Source organism: Aquila chrysaetos, chromosome 9 (genome assembly GCF_900496995.4).
Source record: "Aquila chrysaetos chrysaetos chromosome 9, bAquChr1.4, whole genome shotgun sequence".
Classification (NCBI taxonomy): domain Eukaryota; kingdom Metazoa; phylum Chordata; class Aves; order Accipitriformes; family Accipitridae; genus Aquila; species Aquila chrysaetos.
In genome coordinates, this window is record NC_044012.1 from 22,301,622 (window position 1) to 22,325,069 (window position 23,448).

A 23,448-nucleotide genomic window follows, 5' to 3' on the forward strand; every position below is an offset into this window, starting at 1 on the left:
TGATAGGAGTTTAGAACCTGATCAGCGAACATGTTGCAGTTTCTGTCACTTGAGCTGTTTTATTCTCCTCATGCAGTACATGTGGCCTAAAATCTTTACAGTTCTTGAAACCCAGTGGGAGTAGTTACCTCTGCAAAATACTAAAAAAAAAAAATCCAAAGTTCAGCTTAAAGTAATTTTGAAATTACTTTCTTTGTAAGGCTGTTTCGGATTTTGTGGAAGATCTCAGGTTTGTCGTCTTCAGCAGGAAGGCTTAGTTACTCCTAGTGATCTGCCTCAGGTTAGTAGAGAGTGTGTTTGTCAAACCTGACTACTGGTTACATATTGGCCTTCTCTATTTTGTGATTTTTTGTTTCTTGCCTAAAATTGTATTATATTCATGTTTTACTAACCCAATAGAACTCTGCTGTTGAACAGAATCTACGGAAATAGATGCTGTATGTTTTGCTGATGGCCTGTTGATTCCCTTAGAAAGTGTTCAGGCTAAGTAATAGTGTAGTTTTTGGTAAACGTTTTCTACCTCGTAAATATCAGCTGTGTTGCACAACATAAAATGGTAATATTGCAAGAGCTCCCGAGTCCTGTGTCTCATAGCTACTTTCAATTACAGATCCTATGATACAGTAATGGATTAAGCTAATTTTGTCAGCCAATCTAAATTTTTTTGGTAAACTCTCTCTGGCTGAGGCCTGACTTTTCTGAACCTGTTAAGACAGCAGGTTTGCCCCATGGATGGAAAGATTCTTGAATTGTTGAGGCCAGTGTAGGGAGATTCATTCCCACTAAGAATATATGCATCTAAAAATAAAGCCTGCTTTGCATAGCATTCATAGCTTGCTTAATCAGTGCTGTAGTAACTGAATTTTAGCCTTGCATTGAAAGATCAGAGAGGTACCTGTGCACTTCTGCTTTCCGGGCAAGGCTCCCTTAATTACTCTGATTTTTATACACTATTGTGAGTTAGGTTGCACCATTTAAACCTCTGAAATGCTGCTAGTCTGGTGCTTGTGAGAGCTGTCAGGTTTTTTCTGTGTATTAGGATACATACCGTGCAAACCATGTATTTAGAACATAAATAGGAAGCTGCTTCCTTCAGCTATTGTGTTCTGTCCTTGAGTTAGGGTGTCTGCTCAGGCACTTGTTCTGCTTCCTTGAAAGGGAAAAATCTCATTTTGACCCCAACTTGGGTTCTCCGGTGGCACTGCTGGATTTTGCAGTTAGAAAGTGGCAAAGCTGCTTGTACTTCTGCGCAATTAAAGTGTGTTGAGATGGTAGTCCCTACTTTTCTTGGGAGAAAACAGTGATGCTGATAGTGAAGTGTTATGGTCAGTGTCAGTGCTCTGCAGGGTATTGTGTGGCAGTGGGGAGGATCAGATTTATGTCTGAGCCCAACTCGAGTTCCAGTACCTAAAAGCTTAATTTTTTGGGTGGAGTAGGTGTGATTGCTGTGCTGTTTGTATTGGTATGAGGAACAATACCCAGAGAAATATTGTTTTTCTTCCTAGGGGCCTGAAAGGCAAACTCTGAAACTTCTGTTATTGCCTTAAAAATGACTGAGTTGGAGTTGTGGTTTGTGTCCTGTTCTTGAGTCCTGAGTTCAACCAGCCCTTGAGTTCTTCAGGCTGGTTGCTGAAATCTGGTGCTTTGATAGGGACTGAACTCCCCTCGCTAGCTGCTTGTGGTGGCTTTTGTAGGTGTAAGTACTGTGGCATGGTGGTCTGTCTGCTTGATTCTTAACAAATGTTTTTCAGAAGCTTTATATTGGTCCAGTATGTTAAACCTTGCCAGTAAAAACATCTTGGAAAGCATGTACTTGCCTTGCCCAGTGACACTTTCTGGATTATTCCAAAAGCAGAATTGAGTTATTTTAAAAAAAATTAAAAAATAGAAAATCAGGTACTCTGCTACTAAGAAATCTTATTAACTTTTGTGCCTATCCTCCTTCCTGCAAAGCTGCTTCACAGTCAGTGGGCTTTTAAACCTGTATGTAAAGGTAATGCCTTTATATATGACTGCCTTGTCATTGAAGAATGCTTTCAATATTACCGCTTGAAAATTTCTTTTTCATGAGATGTAGGTTTTCTTGCGTAAGTAGGATCTTATATAGCTTCTAGGAGTTAGCGGGGTTTTCTGTGGCATAATGAAAGCCTGGAAGTTGGTTGGTGATTTGACTTTCCTTGCAAATAGTTTACCCATGGTTTTATTTAATCTAATAAACTTTTTCCAAAGAGCAGAATGGTCTTCATTGTGTGTGATAGGATTTGTTGTTCCTGATGTTTTAAAGTGTAGGCAGATGTTAAATAAGCTGTAGTTCTGAGTGAGTGAAAACCTTTGTGTAAAGGGAGAGAGGGGGAAGAGTTCTAGTTCTACCCAGCACAGCCTTTTCAGCTTGCCTCGGTGCTGTTTCTGTTCAGTTCTTGCAGAAGGATGGCCGACATGTCGAGCCGTGTTGCTGCAGGGGTTGCTTTCTGAACTGATTTGCCCTAAGCGTTGTGCGTGCCAAGTTAACATATCACCTGCATGATCCATGTCAATGGTGAGGCAGAAATCGTGTACTGGTGGTTTTGGCCATATAGCCAAGACAGTAAAGTAATAGTTTTTTTCCTGAAAAAGGGATCTTCGGCCTCTTGGCACGAAGCCTAGTGACATTTGTGTTTTGATCAAGTAGAGCTTCAAAACAGTGACACTCCAGCTTGATTCCACCTTTGATCAATTACAGTGCTGCTTCTCGGAGCAGCTTATGGCTTCCTTTGAGACTCCTCAGACGGTTATGCAGGACTTGCTTTGGGATGCAATTTTATCACATTGGCAATCTGTGATTTAACAGATGAGATGTCAAGTGCCAAGTTTTGTGTTGTCATAGAAATTTATTAAGCTGGCAAGCTCTGCTGTTGTAGCTCACTGGAAAGCTGTTTCAGTATAAGCCAAATGTTAGGGTTAGTTTATTGCAGTTCTTTGTGTGTGTTGCTCATTCACAATTGCTTGTTTTGGTGTGTACGGTTGAGTGCAATACTGCTTTGATGGTAGTGAGGCAAAATATTGCAGAGATGGTTAAAAAGCACTTTTTTTTTTGTATAAACTTGTGATTGATGCTTTGAATGATTCTGACCTCTGATTGTTGCTGTGTGGTATCTAATTCATTATGCATCTCGTTTTCTTCTTTCTCACAGTGCTGAAAGGGTAGTCATTCTTCTGACTGAGCTGTTTGCTAGCTCTTTCAGACTGGCAAAATGCAGAAATGAATAAATGTGGTCGGGTAGCGTGGAAACAACTAACCTTGTATTGTGAAAACTTAATAGTACTTCTTTTTCCTTGTGGACATAGTCACCTCAAATGGTTTATGTAAGTTAAGCTATCAAACATGTCTGTATTATCAATTTATTTGTTAAACTTTATTTTTCTTGTTTTGCCAAGTTAGCTTGGAAGCAAAAAAAATAAGAGAAAGCTCTGAGGCGTAATGCTGAATTCTTCTAGGATTTAACTTTCCACCCTACACCATACTAGTGGGAGTAGAAAACATGGAGAAATCACTAACTGTTTTTAAGACTATTTAAACTTAAAGATTTTTCTTAAAATCAAAAGAAAAAAACAAACCCCAAAAGCTTATTTTAAATTAATTGCTAGTGTTCCATAGCAAGTTAACAGCAGTGCCTAGAATGTAGCTGTGAAGTTGCTATAGAACTTAAATCTCATGTAATACTCTCTTTCAGGTGCCATGTTTCAGAACAGAGGAATACAACTGAGAAAGAAGAGCTGAGGAAAGTAACACAGAACCAGATACAGGCTAATTGGGGGAAAAAAAAATTAACCTGTCTCTGAGGTGACTAAAGGGGAATAATGGTGATTTTGCGCCGGGCTCGGCCGCCTGCTTCCGCCCCAACCAGCAATGAATCTTGACTCGCTCTCGCTGGCCTTGTCTCAAATCAGCTACCTGGTGGACAATTTAACCAAGAAAAACTACCGAGCCAGCCAGCAGGAAATACAGCATGTAAGTAGACTAATGATGCTACAAAAGAAATTTTAGAAAGAAAAAATGGGAGTGTCAAATGGAGTTTCTCTTCTCATTTGAATTGTACTCAGTGGTGCTCTTGTGTGTGTTACTGTGTACTCTTTTCTGTGGTGTTGAGAATTGCAGCTCATGTCTCTGATGTTCCCGTTGGTTTCATCTGTCAGGTCATGAATACAGCAGCTCAGAGCTGGGACCAGTATTAACTTTGTAGTTGAATATTAGGATTAACTACTGCTCTTGAACCGTGGTATGCAAAGCTTTCCTAACTCTTTCAGGTTAAATCTTTCAACTTTTGGACATTCCATAGAACACTGATTGAGAGAGGGGGGAAAACATACAAATTTACTGTTCAGAGTTGTTGTACTGAAAGCATGAGTATGTGGTTACTTACATCTGAATGCTTTCACTTACCTCTGATGGAAGTTTTTTGCTCCTCATCTCATTCAATGAAGTATGGCTTGACAGTGGAGCCAAGCTGACTTTCTTGGCCCTGGGTTTCAGGCAGGCAGAGTAACTGCAGATTGAACCCCAGATATCTAAGACCTGAGCAAGAATTCTGGTTTAACTAACCCTTTTAAAAATAGCTCTGACTAGCAGGATGGACTGAAAAGCATTATCTGCAGGGGAGTGCTTAGGAGGAAGTGATTGGTACTGAGCCAGTTTTAGAAACTGGTTTAGTTCAGTTCCCAGCAGACAGCTGGGCCAGTTAATTTTTTTTTCTTACACTAGTGCAGTCCTGCAGTGATTTGAATCGGATTAGGAGGCCTGAGGGCTTAAGCAGAGTGAATTTTTGTTAACAGCTGACTTCTTTAAAAGTGCATTCATTACTTATATTGAGGTGAGACGGGGTGATTTCAGCAACATTCACTGCTTAAAATGATCTCATAAGCCATGGAGATGGAATACATCTCTTGTAACTTTTGTAAAGTTTCCATGTTTTTGCAAGTTCAGTACTTGCAAGGTGCTCATCTGAGATCATGCTGTCCTTTTGATCACTGTTGGTTTCAACAGATGGTTTTTGCAGCAAGGAGTGACTGAGGCATGACTTGCAGATCTGTCATGAACAGTTCTGTAAAGGATAATAAATGTTTCTTCGATTTGGGAGAAGATATGGTTGATCTGCCATTCACTTGGAATGTAGATCTCTAAAATAGGGACAGATTGTTCCTTATCCTTCATGGCAGGCCTCTTAGACTCACTGTGGTGAGAGACTGGAAACTGGTTTGCGGAAGTGGCTGTTTCTTGTATGTTTGGTTATAAGACAGATTTAGGATTTCAACACTAAATTCCTAAAATCTCCATGATCCCTTGCCTTTTTTTCTTTTCTATTTTTTTTTTTTAATTCCTGGTATTACTTTACTTCTGTAGTTGCTAGTACAATTTTTGCTTAGATTATATGTGCATACTTTAACGCTCTTTGCCTCACAGTATGCTGCTTGGTGTAAACTTTTGGCACAATTCACTCAATTTTACAAAGCTTATATCTAAGCATACAGAGTATGTGGAAAACCATACTTGGGAGTTGTTCTTGTCACAACTGACCAAAATGACACTTGCATTTAAATATATCACTTACAAGCATAGCTGTGGTAAAGATTGAGCAACTAATTTCTGCTTAAACATGCTTTCTGTAGTCATTTAACAAGGTGATGTTTAAGACTGCTTTAAAAAATAGAATGTGTGTTTTAAAAAAAAGAAAAAGCAAAACTTTTATGCATTTGTCAGAGAGACAAATTCTAATGAATGGCTTCCTCTGAAATGATTTTTTGTGGTCTCCTTTCCCTGAAGTAGTGGTAAGGAAAGCCTGGTTGGAGAGGGGGGGAAGGGCTTTGTGGACAGATTCATCTAGGAAAGCAAAACTTTCTGGATCTAGAAAAGTAAGAGTTATTTTTGATCTAACCCTGTGTTTCCTTAAACAAAATCCAACTTGTCTCTGTATGATAAATCCAAATATGGGTGGCTCAAACTTTATCCTGAATCACAGACTGGTTGAGGTTGGGAGGGACCTCTGGAGGTCATCTGCTCCAACCTCCTGCTCAAACAGGGTCACCTAGAGCCAGCTGCCTGGGAATACCTCCAGACAGCTTTTGAGTACCTCCATGGATGGAGACTCCGCAACCTCTCTGGGCAGCCTGTAGCAATGCTTGGTCACCCTCATGGTAAAAAAAAAAAAAAGTCTTCACAGATTATTTTGTTATTGGGTACACTGTCTTGTAAATGTGCAAGGCGGCTGCCAATATGAAGGTTTCTTTCACCTCTTTCTACAGGAAAACTAGCAATTCTCATTCCCTGTTTCCTGGAAAAGCTAGAGTTACAGTTGAAAGATGCTACAATGCACTTCTAGTGGTCACTCTTCCCTCCCTCCCCATATGTTAGACTTTCAAATTATTAACCTTCTGAAGTTGCTTCTAAGCAAGGAAGCAATCTAGTTCTGATGCAGCAAAATTGTGCTGATGGCTTTAGTATGTATAGTTTTCTTGTGCATCTGTTTTGTTGAGTTCATCTTGGTCAGAGCACCAAATAGTTCACTAGAAGATTGATCCAGCTTCATGCCAGTCTTGTTACCACATCTAAATCTACGTATTTAATTGGGATTGACCAAATTGCCTGTTTTCTGAAGCCTGAGCTCACTAGTAGAACTTGCTGTCAATTCAGTTTTGCTGCCTTTTGCACTGATCTGAGCGTCTTCCTACCTAATCGTGGGGGATGGCTGCCTTCAAAGACAGTGCTGTCAACATAACTGGAGTGGGCAATTTACTCTGGACTGACACACCATGAGCACATATATTCTAGCCTCTGGCCAAGAGGCAGAGCTATATCTGACTCAGATGTTTCTTTCCAGCAGAACAAAACTTGGCAGCCACTGGAATAAGCAGGCTGTGAGGGAAAGGGAAGCATAGTGTCAGATAACGGTAGAAGAATTGAGATGAGAACAATCAAACAGCAGAGCTGGAGCGGACACAGCCTAAAGCAATGCCGTTTGTCTTTTTGCACAAAGAAACTGCTGGCAAACAAGGATATTTATGATGGGGGTGAAGCAGTGGGCTTGGTGGAGGCAGAGTGTAGGCAGAGCTGCTGGTTTGTACTGACATGTGTTGTGTCTGTCCTGCAGCTAGGAAGGGGGAAACAATGGCAAAAATGTTGCTAATAGGTGAAGGTTGGATTTGATGTTAGCTGCTACTATTTGGACAAAGAGGCAAGCTACTGGTGATTAAGCGACTTCAAATTTCTGGCAGTATGGATTTTATTAAAAACAAGTAATGCTGTCCAGTTAGATGAGGTTTAAAGAAATGAATAAGCACTGAAACAACCTGAAGGTACTTCAAAGAACAAGCTGATGAGCTGGTCTGTAGCCAAGAGTTAAACTTAAGGCAAATGATAGGGGATGCTAACAAAAATGTAATATTGTTAAGATTTAGTAATGTGTGATAGGTGTTGCAAATTAACAACTGCAGATCACCGATTCCTGACTGAGGTATAGAATTCAATTGAATGAGCGCTAATGACAGGGGGAAGACTTGGTAAAAGGTCTCAGCTGCAGGTGTTCTTCAGCATATGATATTTGATTTTTAAAGCTTGCTAATGAGCAAGTTTGGGATGAACTTTTTTCTTTAAATGGCAGGAAACACTTCCTTTATAGTATTCCCTTATGTCCCTTAAAAGACCAAAGCAGTTAAGTCAGTCACGACCAGGAGATGATGTAGAACCTGCCTGCAAGATCAGTGAAGATACTGTATGATGGCTTGTCTCTGGGATAAATTCCTGCTACACAGGCATAGCGCAGAGGCACATGCTGTCCCAAGGCTGTACTCTTGCAGAGTTAGGCACTGTAGGTGTGGGGAAGAGTGAGGCCATCGCACTGTGTGGATTGTGGGCTGCTTTGGTGGTAGAGAAGCTTGAAATCATCCTCCAGGTGACTTGCAAACCCCTTTTTACTTAGCTTTTTAGGGATACTACCCACAATGCATGGCTTTTGTGTCAATGACTTGTCTAGATGCTTTCTTTATCTCTTCATTTATACTTTTCATTTGCAAATAGGGTTAATGACTTGGTTTCTAGGTTACTGATGAAAAAAGAACATTCTTAGCAGTTTTGTTAAAACTGTAGATGACTTAACCACTAGAAGTACAGCTGTATCCACCGTACTAGACCCAGATCTTGCTCTGTAATGACTGTTTGCTGCCAAGTTGTTTTTTTGGTTTTTTTTTTCCAGATTGTGAATAGGCACGGTCCCGAGGCAGACAGGCATTTATTACGCTGTCTATTCTCGCACGTGGATTTCAGTGGCGATGGTAAAAGCAGTGGCAAAGATTTTCATCAGGTACAGTTTGCACTGAGGCATCTGCTTATTAGTTTTGGTTGTTAAAAATCTGCAATAGAATTTGATCCATTCTAAGCACAAAGGCAGGCTAGAGTCAGTAGCTTCAAGCGAACTTTTGGCATGTGGCCTTTCAATTGCAAGCACCTTTTGCCAGTCTTCAACTCGGAAAACAACAAATTGTTGATATCTGACTCTTAAAATCGCTTGATCTGGAAAAATGGACAGCTTCAGTACAATTGCTTTTGTACCACATGCAGTGCTCTATTTTGAAAGCCTTTCTTTGTCATTTAAAACTTTGTCCAAATCCACTAACTGGCACCTCTGGTGCTGGCTATATCTGTTCTCAGGAGTGTTTTCATCCTTAAGCAATTTTGCCACAGACTTTCTAGCTCATAAACAGGAATCAAATATTCTTAGATTGTCTATTGCAATGTGTGAGGATGCTTACAGAAAATGAAATGTTGCATATATGGTGGAGAATGTTTCATCACTTTCTCAGCCTTAAAAAAAAAAAAAAGCTAAACTTGAAGAAAACTTGAATGAAAATAAACTAGCTAATGTTAATGAGAATTTGGGCACTTACAAGACTTATGCACCTTATCTTTGTTTAGTTTTGCTGCACACAGTGGACAGAAGTTTTGTGTTATTGTCCTGTTAGAAAACAATATGACTGTTCAAGTTACCTTGTTCTTTTCAGACTCAATTTCTGATCCAGGAGTGTGCGTCGCTGATTACAAAACCAAACTTTATCTCGACGCTGTCCTACGCCATTGACAATCCGTTGCACTATCAGAAGGTTTGTGTGCTTTTTGAAGGGGATCCCAGTATCAGAAACTGCAGTGAATTGGTCTGTAGGAAACCAGCTGGTTTTCCCTTGTGTTTTTCCTGTTTTTTTTTTTATGGCGAAGATTGGTTGTACTGAAGTCTTCAAAAATGGAGCTTGCCCAGAAGTTGGGGTTGTTGGTTGTTTTTTTTTGTTGTTGTTAAACTGAGCAAGTTATTCAATCACTCCGACTGCAAACTAATTTTAAAGCTTAATCTAATGTTAGTACTTTATGGCTTGTTTGTGGCAGCCAGAACCAAAATAAATCATCAGTTCTCCTGTTTCTTTCGACATGAAAACCATGATAGTAGTTTAATAGTGAAAGAGTGGGATATGTGGAAGAAACTTTTAGTTCAGATGTATCAAAAAATAGTTCCAAAGTTGTTTGTTTAGCCATATAAGCTTTGTGTTAACCTACAACAGAATAGTTACTAATAATCCAGACCTGCAAATGGACTCTAGGTAGCCTGCCACATTATGAATGAGACTAATCACGTAACAGCTTCCTTTTAACTCTTCTTACCTGTTTCAGAGTCTAAAGCCTTCACCCCATTTATTTGCCCAATTGAGTAAAGTCATCAAATTAAGTAAAGTTCAAGAGGTAGGTGAACACTTATTTAAAAAATATTTTAATGTTTTTTGACTAAGCTTGTTAGAAAGGATGATGTCACCTTACAATGATGTTTGTTCTTGTTTGTAGGTGATTTTTGGTCTCGCTTTACTGAACTCTTTCAGCTCAGATCTACGAGGTTTTGGTAAGTGAAGCTTTCAAAGTACTGCAGCAGAGACACCGTTTTTTGCTTGTTAAGCAGTGGGCTTTCTAGATGGATAGATGTGTGCCTGTGTGACCCGAGTAATGCAAGACCTTGTGATTAGTGGTGCCATTGAAGTCGTAACATCATTTTGAGAGGGGCAATAGATAGCACAGTCATCTTGTCTTATATGAAGTTGGATGTCCCTTCCATGAATGACTTGCTAGATAATGAATCAAATTGAGGTACTGTCATATCATACCTTTTAGTTGTTCATTAATATTTGAGTTCTGAGGCGTGGATTATGAGACTTCTATTTAAATCTGAACTGTTGCATCTTGTGGTAAACTCAGAGTAAGAGAATGGTACCTAGCTAAAAAGAGTCTTCATAGTAAAAATTTCAGGTTTTGACTCTAGCCTCTTTTGTTTTCAAAAGCTGCCCAGTTTATAAAACAGAAACTCCCGGATCTTTTGCGTTCTTACATTGACGCGGACGTTAGTGGAAATCAAGAAGGTGGCTTCCAAGATATTGCAATAGAGGTCCTGCACCTTCTCCTCTCCCATCTCCTTTTTGGGCAGAAGGGAGCCTTTGGGGTAGGACAGGAACAGATTGACGCTTTCCTCAAAACATTACGTAGAGGTAAGTGTTGTGGTGTTCAGGAAGCCTGACTAAAATGCAAACTTTCAAACAGGATTTTTCTAACTTACTGTCAGTGCAGACTGCTGCTGAAATGGTGGGGAGCTTGGTGAGGTATAACTCAGTAAATTTTCATAACTCTAAACTGACAGAAAAATACCACTGTTCTGGCGTTGGGCCATAATGTACTGTTTTTCTTTGAATGAGCAGTAATGTGGTTTCATGTTTGGCTTTTTTGAAAAGTTGTGATAAATAAGCATTAAGTAGGGGATATTGAAGTCTGTTCGCTTGCTTGTGTGGGATGGTATTTGTGAATTTAACTGAAGCAACTTGGTGCACTGTAGTTGAAAAACTTGAATTCCTTACAGTGTAAGGAACGTACATTACCATTTCAAACAGGTAGATTTTAAGCACTGGGTTGTTTATGTTGGGTGCAGATCTATGAGGAAACACTAGCACAGCAAGAGAGGTGCTTTTGAATAAAACTGTGGTTCATTTCCTGGAAGCTACCACAGTCGTTGTGTGATGGCAGGGGATGTTATCAATATGGTAGTCTCTTCCTTTCAAAAAAAATAGTGTTTGCTGTAAACCCATCAGAATAAGGAGGATTTGGACTTGAGATACTAACTGAATTTAACTCCACCCACTTTTTGGTGCTGCACAGACCTAGAGGAAGGCACCCTTTATACAAGAGTAAAACATTTGTTCTATTTAAGTATATTGTCTTTCTTACAGAAGCTAATACACTAATTTTCATTAAAGTAATTCCCTTACTTTGCTTGGGAAATTGGGAACTCTTCTCTGAATGGCCCTGAAGGGTATGGAGACATTATGCATCATGTTAAAGATAATGCTGTCTCAGGAAGGCCCACCCATAAGGTGTCTGCTGCTTTCCACTGTGAGGAGAGCTCCCATCCATACATCTGATCCTCTCATTGCTGTGTCTCTCTTAAACTTTGCTTCCCTGGAAGGAAGAAAGGAGTATTCTCTCTTTCTAGGCCCAAGTGCCGGGTTTAGATTTGCTAGACTACTTAGACTCAATACCAGATCCTTTGTTTCCTAATACTTCCTGAGTTGGAGGAGAGGCTTTTGCTGTACTGCTGTATTGTTTCCTGCTCTGTGCTTTTTTTGGATGACTGCTGTTAGTGACAGTCTAGTTCTAAACTTAACACCAGCGCAGCCACTAGCTGTTCTGGGCAGCTGCAGTGAACCTGTATGAACCTAGTCTGTTCTACATTCTTGTTCTCTAGGAATATCCAAGTGCCAGTAGAGAACCGGCAGGTGTGATGGAGGGATGCTGCATGAGTGCCCTCTTGATTTCTGCAGCGGCAGGGAAGCTCTAGCACAGCAGTCAAGTTATTTTGAATAGTCACTTGCATGTAGCTGGTGTTCTGGGTTTTTTTGACACTTTTGTTGTTACTCTTGCCTTTAGATTTTCCTCAGGAGCGTTGCCCTGTGGTGCTTGCACCACTTCTATACCCTGAAAAACGGGACATTCTAATGGACAGGATCCTGCCTGATTCTGGAGGGATAGCCAAAACCATGATGGAGAGTTCTCTGGCAGATTTCATGCAAGAAGTTGGCTATGGCTTTTGTACAAGGTTTGTAGGAAAATGTAATTTTCAAGTGTCTTGGGTGGTGGTGGTTTTCTTTCTTGTTTCTTGAGGCAAAAGGTAAAGAACACTTAAAGTACTAGAATAGCTAGAACCTCATTAAGTATTATGAGGTCATTTGTTTTGATTCCCATTTTATATTTTGCTTTCTTCTAATGTGTATAGCATGTCTGAGACTCTGTAGGATTCAAGTAATTCCTACTAATCTTTGGAAGAACTTTCCCTTTGTGATGGACTCCTGTTAGCTCACTGTCCACATGAAATAGATTGACAGAAGAACAGAAGAAGTGAAGGTAGTAGTCTCACTTCAAGAGAGTTGACCAGCCGCAGCTTTTTGTTTGTACTGGGTTTTGATCAGTGTGGTACACAGTATGATTGAGATTATTTGTAGCTGTAGAATGTAATTATGATGGTGAATTGCTAGAGTATCTTGACAGCTGCATCAGTCTTTGCCTGCTTAGGCTTATTTTGGTAAAAATACAGCTGTCTTGAACTTGCCCTGGGTTTGTGTGTATATTTGTAGACATACATTACCCACATCTTCAATAGTGTTCCATATTCTTGTTTTCTGCCCCTAGTCTGAAATATAGATGGGAGCTCTGTTAACATGACTTGCTGGAGCTGTGTGAAATGGGCTGTCATCCATAGAGCTGTGTGGGCTTGCAGGAGTGGTGTCAGCAGGTTATAGCACCTAGCACAAGTATTGCATTACATGGGCTGTTTGTTTATATAGACGTGTGAATTGGAATAGTTCTAGAAGAGTGGAAGGAGAAGCTAGACTTTAGTGCGAAGCTGTCTGTTGAAGAGTTAACTTGTATATATTAAAGGTTTATTTCCTGCTGTATATCTGCTATCTGCACAAATCCAGCTCAGTTTTTGCATGCAGTTCTCAAGGATTTAGGGTAATACTCTAATACTGGTAGTGATACCAGGAGCCTGCAAGTGTGTGGCTGGTTTTGAAAGGGGCCTTAGTCTTAACCCTCAGTATGAACCTAAAGGAAGATTCATTAAGAAGCATAAGGTAAGAGAAGTAAATTATTCTGTATTTTAAAAGAAAGGCTATTGACTACTTGGGGGAGGTGATTGAATCTCAAAGATACTAATGTAAGTTTCTGTTTAAACAGTGATGTAAGGAAACACACAATATAAGAGTGGGAAGATATTGAAAATTATTTCTTTTGTTAACATGTGCCTGTTAATAAAAGATTGTTTATATCTATACTGATGCTGTATAAATCTTTTTGTCCTAATTATGAAGTGTTCACGAAGTGAAACAAAAATTGCACAAGAGGCCTTCGGTTCTAAAATTGAAACTTAAACATCTGCTTATTTTTTGCTCTTTTAGCTCCTTGAAGGTTTTTGCTAGTGACCTCTGGTCAGAGACGCCATGGCTTGCATGAGGCTAAAAGCATACTTTCACAGCTTACCTTTTGAACATTGCACGTCATCATTTTGAAATGTGCATTCTCAAAGCCTTTGTTTCACTTTTAACGAGCAGAAAACTTCAGTGTTTGAAGCTCTGTATCACAGGTCAATACATGGAAGTGCTTTTAACAGAAAACAGTGCTAAACCTACCCAGTGTTTTTACTTTGACAGAGCATAGCCTGTGAAACATTTCTCACTGTCACTTAAGTAGACGTAGCTTTGAACTGAATACATGGCACAGTATGTTTCATGGAAACTTTCTACTGAATTTTTCTTGCTTGTCCTAGAATTTTGTTGTGGGATTATTTGGCTAACATAACTGAAGTTGAGTGGTCATATTTTACAGTCTGCAGTTTGTTTCTCCCAACAATCTGTGTGCTGTCCCAGCTGTACTCACAGGTCTTGTTTTGGTCTGTCTTATGTTGTGCCACAGTGAAACCTGCTTTTGTGTTAAGATCTCTCTGTTTTGTTGCATCTTAGTGTTGAAGAATGTCGCAACATAATCATGCAGTTTGGTGTTCGGGAAGTCACGGCTGCCCAGGTTGCCAGGGTTTTGGGGATGATGGCTCGAACTCATTCGGGGTTGACGGATGGTATTCCATTACAAGTGAGTGGCCTGCTGGGGTGGAGATTATATATATTTTAATCAGCAGAAAATGAGGAGTTCAAATGCTAGCCTCTAGTAATTTAAGAATTGCTTTTATTATTCAAGACTTACACTTCTAACTGTTCTGCTGTAAATGCCTATAATATGTTCTTGAAAGATGCTCAGAAGTGTGCAACTGGTGGTGTTGGTCTGAACTTCTTACCTTCATAGTGCAGGCAGTTCTGTAGCTAGTGGCTTTTGAGACTGCTTTATTTTTAACTAGTATTTGATTGAGTGTATTTAACTTGCAGTCTATTTCGGCTCCTGGCAGTGGGATTTGGAGTGATGGGAAGGATAAAAGTGATGGAGCACAAGCCCATACCTGGAATGTGGAGGTCTTAATTGATGTTCTTAAAGAGCTGGTAAGTTTTGTGAGCATCTTGGTCTTTTATGCAGAATATCTGAAAGAGGGGCATGTCTCAGTGTGAATATGAAGTTTTTTAAGCTCCTAGCAGCATGAATGGCTTTGAATCTCATTAAGGTAATTATGCTGCTGTACTTACATGATTGGTATTTTTTTCCTCAGGAACAAGAATATTTTGAGGAATTGTGCAAAATAAAAGCTGCCTGAATGGCTTACTTGGGTGCAACTTGAGACTTATTCCACACTGCTCCTATGTACTCTAGCATGTGTTCTGTGAGGGTTTTTGTGTTTGAACTTATTTCTGACAGTGGAAAGTTTTGTGCGTCAGGCACCTTGTTTTGAAAAGCTTCTCGCTGTAGGCATTAATGATGAAAATGAAACAAAATATTTTTGTAGCTACTTATTCCAAAACTCTAAATGCTTCTTGTGTATGGTGATGCTTCAGAAATAGGAAAGTTTTTCCACCACTTTATAAGCAGCAATTTTTGTAATTAGCTCAGTGAAACATGAGTACCATTTCCTTTGCTTACCTTATATTGGGTGATTTTTTTTTTTCCCCTGTATGTTCCCTCTACTGTATGCAGGAGTCACTGTTTTGTTTTTCTAAACCTTAGAACATACAATTAGCTTTGTCTTTGGTGCTCACCCATCTCTGAAAGGAGTGGTCCATGTTCCATAATGGCCATAGTTCCCTCCAAGTTCCCTCATCCTTATGGTTTCACACTATTGCTGAAAATCTAATAGGTGCTTTGCAAGTACTTGCAGTGTGCATTCTTCAAAAGGAAAAGCATGTTCTGCTTGCCAGCGGATCTAGACCCTTCTGCCTTTTATTGGAGGGCATATGGAAGCCTACAAAAGGAATGAGTTAGCATGTTAAGAAGGGAGCTATGTGCTTGGGGTTTTTTTGTTGGTTTTTTTTTGAAGACTTGTTAATGAAATGTTTGGAAGGATAGACAGCTACTGTTGGTAGTACTGGGAGAAGTGCAGTCTCACAGGCTAGGTTCAAACATTAACTTTCATCAAGTTCTCACAACTGTCTAAATCCTATTCTTTTTAAAACAAAAACCTTGCTTTCAACTAAAAGTTGGGTGGATTTTAAGATGGATAAAATACTGATGGAGAGGGGTTCTTACAAGACAGTACTGAAGATTTTGATGTTTAAGGCTGACTACTCTCTTGTTTTTCTGATTGCAGAATCCTAGCCTGGACTTCAAAGTAGTAACCTATGAATTGGACCATCCGGGATTTCAGATTCGTGACAGCAAGGGCCTGCATATTGTAGTGTTTGGCATCCAGAGAGGGCTGGGCATGGAAGTTTTTCCAGTTAATGCCATATACAGACCTTGGAAGCACGCGGAAGGCCAGGTAGGTTTACCAATGTTTCTGCTGTATCTGTACAACACTTGTGAAGTTCCTGAATTTCTTGAATGGGAAATGTGGATTGGTAATGTGAATTTTTAGACAAGCCACATTTGAGAACTTGGCTTGTAAGGCATAGGCCTCAGGTATGTTACTGAAGTACAGTCTATTAATTGAACAGTGTCTGCGTTGTTTGGGAGGAGATGGTCACTTGCTATACATTTGTGACAACACCTTTGCTTTTAGCAGAGTTCTGATGGGTAATACAGCTGAGCATAGAACTGTTGCTGCATGGCTGTGCTCTGAGGTCCTTACCTGGTTACACAAAAGGGCTTTGTGCAAACAAGTACAGTCAGCACACCTCTGTCTGTCACTTTCAGAAATCCTGGGAGAAGTGAGAGTTTCAGTCTTATGTAAAACAAATAGATAGTAAATCTTGGCTTATCTCTACTGCTTTGTTGATTTGCATTGTTCTCAGAAATGTGGCAGTTGATAAAGTGGAAGGCACCTGAAACTTTAAACTATTTTTCCTGTCTCTTATTCCAGCTCTCCTTTATTCAACATTCCCTCATAAACCCTGAAATCTTCTGTTTTGCTGACTACCCTTGTCATACTGTTGCCACAGACATCCTGAAAGCACCACCAGAGGATGACAATCGAGAAATTGCTACATGGTAAACCTGCTCTCAACTGCTTTCATACCTAGAGTTAGAGTAAGATTACTTGTCTGCTCAAATGTGGCTTTATCTTAATGCAACCAGATTTATTTGTAGTTGTGTGTACATCCCAATAGATCAGCCATTACTATTTGTCCCATGTTTGATCTGTGAAAGTTCTGATAGGATCAGAACTTCCTATACTTCCATAACATCTGAAAATGTACTACCAGTTCTTGCTTTTATTGGAGTCTTCTGGTTGTCTGGAGAATTTCTGCTGACGTGTTTTGGCAGATACTGTGAGCTGAGAGGAGGGGATAGGGGAGGTATGAATGTAAATCTGTCTTTCCCAGGATGACATTAGAGAAACTTGCTGTACTTGTATGAAAGAGGTCCTGGGATTTAAATAGTAAATTTACATAGCTATTGCTGAGTTATTGCATAAAGCTGACTAGTGTGACTTTTCTGAGCTGACCTTTACACACCTTCTTTTGATATAGTTGTGTAGCTGATTTCAGTGAAGATATTTGCTTCTCTTTCCATTGTATGGCCCAAAATAGGGATTTGCAGGATGGGGAATGTGGGTAAATTGGGGAAGGTGGCAGTTATTACTTGTTGGTAAAGCAGACAAAAAAAGTAGAATATCTTCACTAAGTTTCACAGGTGGGGACTTGGAGGTGTTTAAAAAAAGTGTATTCCTTTTCTGGAAGTACATTTCAAATTAAATTATCCAAGTGACCTACCTCAAGCTGAATTTTTTCAACATCAGCTTTCAATTCTCCCTCTTCCCTAACAGAATCAGAAGTTCTTAAGGTCTTAAATTGGTTTGTTTAAAAAAAAAAAAAAAGAGGGAGGGTGTATTTTTCATTGTTAAGAATGGTTTTGTAGGTTAATTGCATGTGATAAGAGCTGCAATATCAGGTTGTTTGCAGTGGGCATTGCTTTATATTGTCTTACAGTTGTTGCTACAAAATGCTTGAATCCAGGATCCTATAAGCTAACTACTTTGTAACTTTGGGGGGGGGGTGTCTATTTGGTTTTTTTTTCTTTTGTTAGGAAGAGCCTGGATTTGATTGAATCTCTGTTACGATTGGCAGAAGTGGGACAGTATGAGCAGGTTAAGCAGCTCTTCAGTTTTCCTATCAAGCATTGCCCAGATATGTTGGTATTGGCCTTATTGCAGATCAACACGTCCTGGCATACCTTGCGCCATGAACTCATCTCCACACTCATGCCAATTTTCCTTGGTAACCATCCCAACTCTGCCATCATTTTGCACTATGCATGGCATGGACAGGTGAGTATTTTCACTGGAGTGTGCCTGTAGTTTGTTAATGTAACTGAAAGCTTGTTAAATGGGTTGAACAGTTAGAATAACAATGCTTGTATTGGTTTATGAACTGGGTAATTTAAAACCCAAGAGGTAAATTATCAGTGATTTATGCAAAGTAATGTGAGTTGTCCCCCCCTGCCATCTTGAAGCAAACTGTTGTGATTTGATTTTCTTTGGGGAAATATATTCAGAACAAAGAAATAATGTTCACTGAGAAAATATTCCTGGAAAAGTAGAGAGACCAAAGTTAAGTTTGACTTTTTTTAACCTTTCAGTTTTAACCAGTTGACCAAAGTTTGGGGTTTTTTTAGAAAACAAGAACACCAAAAACCTCACAACAGCAACAACTCCTCCCTCCCCCCCCACCAGCTCTCAACCTCACACATTTAAAGTGTAGAAACTTGCAGCAGTAAGAGGTGAGGAGATTTAAACCAAAATATTCTCCATTGTACTTGCTAAAAGATGGAGGCTATTCTAGGTATAAAGAAACTACTTATACTGTAAGTTTTAAGAATCTAGGGTGTTTTCTGAAAACTTAGGACTGGCTGCTGACCTTTTTCAAGGAGAGCTTCTATGTCAAGACAGGGTAGCTATGTATGCAAATCCCATGCTTTTAATGGGCAAACAAGTAGGCTTTTATGGATTTGCCTTTTGGTATGGCCTTCATCATTGTATCCACTGGTAGTTAAGCAAATAGGAGTCATAAGAAGAAAGGCAGAGGAAGCCTCTGAGGTGGGAGGAAATCTACATTAGGAAACATCTTGCCCTGTTCAAGTAAAGTAGAGTTAATAAGAAGCTTGACCTCTAAGGTCTTCGTCCATATTCACTGCAAAATTATGGCTCTTTGCTAGCTGAAGTGCTATGAATGTTTTATATTTTTCCTGATAAGTCTTTAAATTGAATAATGGGTGGTTAGGATAAAAGTGATGTGCTTTTTGCATAAGGTCTTGAAATGGTAGAATATGCAATTTTTCCACAGGGTAGGCTTCAGAATAAAGTACAAAATGATGGCTGCCATGTGACATGGTGCCATTCCACAATTTGAGGACACTTTACTTTCCCAGATGAGGGAACCTTTAAGCAAAACCTTTGTTCCCATCAAAATTGTGTTGTAGTTTAAAATTGCCCCTGTGTGAGCAAAGAGTTAGATACTGTTTTCCATGTTAAGGTGTGATGTTGCAGTTCTCACTTCAGGACATCATGTCAGGCATAACATTTTGTAAATGATTTGCATATTCCAAAAGCAATTTCTTTACAATTGAGAGGAATTAGACCTGTACAATGGTGGGAAAGAGATTGGGATGTACATACTTAACCATTTGAAGTCATTCTACATTCTTTAGTTGTAGCTCCTGGATAGCTTACTGCACAAAAAGAACCTAACTCTGAAGCTAAAGAGTAAATATGTTTGTGTATTACGCTTTAGAGGTAAAATAACCTAGTTAATGTTCACATAGTTGATTCTTCTCTTAGAGGCATGAAGCACAATCCTAATTTAATTCTCCTTAGGGTCAGTCTCCTTCGATTCGTCAGCTTATCATGCATGCAATGGCAGAATGGTACATGAGAGGGGAGCAGTATGACCAGGCAAAATTGTCACGTATTCTTGATGTGGCACAAGACTTGAAGGTGAGTTTTGCAAAACACAGCCATTATTTTCTGGTGTCTTACACAGACTTGCTCATCTTTTAACAAAGGCTAAGTTTAAACTTAGATGTGACTAATTTAGTAAGGGTGACTTTGTTTTAAGCATGTCTGAATTCAGTTGTTGCTGCTGTATCTCATCTCAAAAACAAAAAAAAAACCCCAACCAACCAAAAAACCAACACAAAACGCCAGCCTAGGTTCATGTGACTTTAAGTGCTCTTCAGCTGAGTTGTGGTATTTGACTGCGGATGCTTTCTAGCCTGTCCACTTGTGAACCCAAGACATTTTACTTGGTGTTTGCAGTAGAGTCTGTTATCATGGCTTAGCTGACAAGTAACTTGGGAAGCAGTGTAATAGAACGGCTTGCTCTGTAAATGTACTGTAAATCCAGGAAGAGCTTTGACTGTTTTAATCTTGAATACCATTGAAATGGGAATGCAGAAAATATCCTTCAGATATTTGTGTGAAGGTGGCACTGCTAAGCTTAAAGGAACAGGGATTTATTAAGAATACTACTACTTTTCAGTTGTTTACGCATTCACAAAAGACTGGAAATTGTGACTGACTTCTTTGTCTTTATTGCTTCCTAAATTTAGATGTAAAATAATTGGGTGTCTCAAAGTGCAAGGGCACCAACTGCTGCTTGGAGTCAGTTTTGTTGTAGCAGTTACTGTGTTCAAAGATGAATACTTTGAGCAGATATATTCAAAGTGGCTCTGAAGGGGTTGAGGTCTGTTTGCAGGGAGATGCTACTCTTCTGATTAATTTTGTTGTGATATCAACTTGGTAGCTCTTGACCACTCTGGTGGATTTTCATATAGAGGAATTTAAAACCTGTCAGCACAAGGTAGCTTCAAAGAAGGTAGGGTGATGATTTCAAATGAGAGCTATTGCTTATTTGTCTCATGAGTGAGCTATAAGTGAAGCTGATAGTACCAATCTTTTTGTTGACAAAGCATAGCAGCATGTGATAGCAAGACTTCGTCACTAAAAAAGTATATGGGGATTAGAACAAAAAAAAAGGAGAAAGGGTATCCTTGTGTCTTCACTAGTAGTCTTCTGATTTTTTTTTTCTTTAGGCCTTGTCAATGCTGCTAAATGGTACTCCATTTGCCTTTGTTATTGACCTTGCTGCACTTGCCTCTCGACGGGAATACCTCAAACTTGACAAATGGCTCACAGATAAAATTCGGGAGCATGGGGTAAAGCAGGATTTTTCTTTTTACTTCTGCACTGTATCAGTGACTGACTTAAGTCACTTTAACAATTTTATAAGTAGCTTTAAAGTTGTGGAAAGTGTCCATGGTCTGATGGTTCAATGCTTTCACTGAACTATAATAGCTTAGTGCAATTCTTTCCATGGTGCAATTGCCAAGTTTGAAATAGTGGCTTGGATGCAGTTTGGGAGGTTAAGATAACATTTTTTTTCCTCAGGAGCCTTTCATCCAGGCCTGTATGACTTTCTTAAAGAGAAGATGTCCATCTATCCTGGGTGGCCTTGCTCCAGAAAAAGATCAGCCCAAAAGTGCTCAGCTTCCTCCAGAAACCTTGGCGACTATGTTGGCATGTCTGCAAGCTTGTGCTGGGTAAGGATTATTTTGCTTACACTAAATGTGTGATACATTTGCAACTTGTTTGCTGGCACATGGTCACAGCTGGTTTGGAATTTCACATGGTGAATAGGGTTAATGAGAGTATATAAACTTGCAGGGATAGATTCACTAGTATGTTTAATTTTGCACTGAAACTTTTGTTGTAGGCTAGGTCACAAGTGCTTGAAAGTGTTTTTGTCTTTATAATCAAACAGATGAGGTGATCTTGGTAACTGGGGGATGGCTGGTTAGTCAGATCCTGGGTTGTTAATGACTAGATACAGGGCTGTAACTTGGACAAAAAGGAATACAGGCTATAACTACAGAATGGGACAGCATCTTGGAAAACAGTGACTGTGTAAAGGATTTTGTGATTGTGTTAAGCAAATGCCTCTCTGTGTGGTTACTACCCTAGCAGAAAGGGTTAATGCAGTCCTTATGTGTAGGAGAAAAGTGGTAAGTAGTGATTGTAATGTAATTGAGACTGAAACTAGATATGTGTAACTTTTGTTGTCTTCATTTGAGACAGTATCAAAGTAGTCAAAGGATGGAAAATATCTTAAGATCTTTTGCAGATCAGACTGTTTAGCTATAAAGTCCAGAAGAAAAAAGTGTGGGTCCTAGAGAGCTGTTTTCTCTGCTAGAGGGAGGGGTAGACTACAGAAAGGCTAATGGAAACTGAAATTGGACAAATCAGTTTTTAAATACTGTGTTCGAATTTATTAAAAATGACTGAATGTTGTAAAATATTTGTGGTGTCATTTCTTAATGCTGTCAGATCACGATGGTATTTAACTGCAGCAATATTTCAAAGATAACTAGGCATAGCATAGTGTGACATATGAGCCAGTGAGACTGAAAGCTGGAGATGGTGCTGGTTTTGGTGTTAAATTTTGATACCAAGAGAGGCTGGCATGTCCATGTGTGTGTTGCCTGATCTAAGGCTTCTATTGTGTCCCTTGGCTTAGCCAGTATTGTCTGGAAAGTTACAAGAAACATCTTTAAAGGTGTTCGGGATGATTCATGGCTCTCATGTAGATGAGGAAATGAGTATCAACATAGAGTTGCCATGATGGGTATTTGAACTGGAAGGAATTTGAGGTACCTATAAGATTTTTAGGAGAAAGGATTCACCTGATTTCTACTGCAACCTGTGCAATTAAACTTTAAAATGCTGTTGAAATGCTGTTTCTGAAATGTGATGGTCTAGCATACCTCTTGGACTGATAAGATGGCTGTTATTTTTCAACTCAGAGTGTATCTTCTGAGACTATTGTTCACAAATTAACTTTTATTCATTATTTTGCATGCTACTGTGTCAAGATTTTAGAGGTTTAACAGTTAACTGTAGACTTGACTTGCATCTAATGTCACTGCGTTCTGAATCTTAATGTGTTACCAAGTTTTATTTATTCAATTAATTCCAAAAGCCACTAGTTCTCTACTGGCACAATTCTCTCAGCTTTTGGTTTCTTTTTATAGCTACTTGTATTCCCTTTTATGCAAGAATGTGACCTACTTGCAGTCATTTTCCATTAGTTATTCTCTTTGAGCTTTAAAAAGAAAATGCTTGGACTTCTTTCATGAAGCAAGTGCTTTGATTAGCTTAGGTTTCAGTCACGAATGGAAGCAGGCGTTGTAAAGACTAGAAGATTAAAATTGCAGTAAATGTTAAATACATCTGGGAGGGTAGTTCCACTTCACTAGCTGAAGTCTGCCATCTGTTAAATCTGATGATTTAGGAGCCTGCTCTTTAATTAGGCTGTAGTTATTTCCTGTCTTGTTTTGTGTCCAGGGAGACACTTTTCTTGGCCACCAGGACCCTGTGTGTTCTGAGACTCTTTTTTTGGTGCAACTTGTTTATCACTGGTGAGCACTGCAGTTGTGGCATCATGTAGCAGCAAGGCTTCAAAAAGAAATAAGTGTTCCTTTTATTACTGAGTGTTTTTTAAAATGGAGTCAAGGTGGTTGCAGGCACCACAGCCTGACCAAGCATGTGATTTGGTAACAAACTGCTTACAAGAAGTCCTCCCCTCAAAGAGCTGCAGTGAGTTGAGAGGGGCAGCAGTGCCTTTTTCCATGCAGTTGTGTCCAGCACAGTCCAAGTATGTCAGTGTGTGGAATGGTTGTTCCTTCTCAGTCCCTGCCTCAATAAGGGAAGAAGCTTCTGGCTACCTGTGCTTAGGGGAATGAAAAGGCCTTTCCTTGCTCTCTAAAAATGGGTTTAAAAAAAAAAAAAAAAAATGCAAGAGATGTGAACTTGTTATTCC

At 39.4% G+C, this 23,448-nt stretch overlaps 1 protein-coding gene across 14 annotated transcripts in view; it reads left to right on the forward strand.

Annotated features, from left to right (window-relative positions):
* The window catches only part of CNOT1 (CCR4-NOT transcription complex subunit 1), a 59,765-nt gene that overhangs the window by 2,735 nt on the left and 33,582 nt on the right, over nucleotides 1–23,448 (forward strand). For all 14 annotated transcript variants that reach the window (XM_030024949.2, XM_030024955.2, XM_030024951.2 and 11 more), the window contains exons 2-16: nucleotides 3,711–3,988; nucleotides 8,223–8,330; nucleotides 9,028–9,126; nucleotides 9,686–9,754; nucleotides 9,854–9,908; nucleotides 10,342–10,545; nucleotides 11,975–12,143; nucleotides 14,062–14,188; nucleotides 14,479–14,589; nucleotides 15,786–15,956; nucleotides 16,497–16,624; nucleotides 17,663–17,903; nucleotides 19,449–19,568; nucleotides 20,666–20,788; nucleotides 21,021–21,172. In XM_030024949.2, coding sequence (XP_029880809.1) covers nucleotides 3,887–3,988; nucleotides 8,223–8,330; nucleotides 9,028–9,126; nucleotides 9,686–9,754; nucleotides 9,854–9,908; nucleotides 10,342–10,545; nucleotides 11,975–12,143; nucleotides 14,062–14,188; nucleotides 14,479–14,589; nucleotides 15,786–15,956; nucleotides 16,497–16,624; nucleotides 17,663–17,903; nucleotides 19,449–19,568; nucleotides 20,666–20,788; nucleotides 21,021–21,172 — 1,979 coding nt within the window. In that variant the 5' untranslated portion in view covers nucleotides 3,711–3,886. The remainder of the gene's footprint in view (nucleotides 1–3,710; nucleotides 3,989–8,222; nucleotides 8,331–9,027; nucleotides 9,127–9,685; nucleotides 9,755–9,853; nucleotides 9,909–10,341; nucleotides 10,546–11,974; nucleotides 12,144–14,061; nucleotides 14,189–14,478; nucleotides 14,590–15,785; nucleotides 15,957–16,496; nucleotides 16,625–17,662; nucleotides 17,904–19,448; nucleotides 19,569–20,665; nucleotides 20,789–21,020; nucleotides 21,173–23,448) is intronic.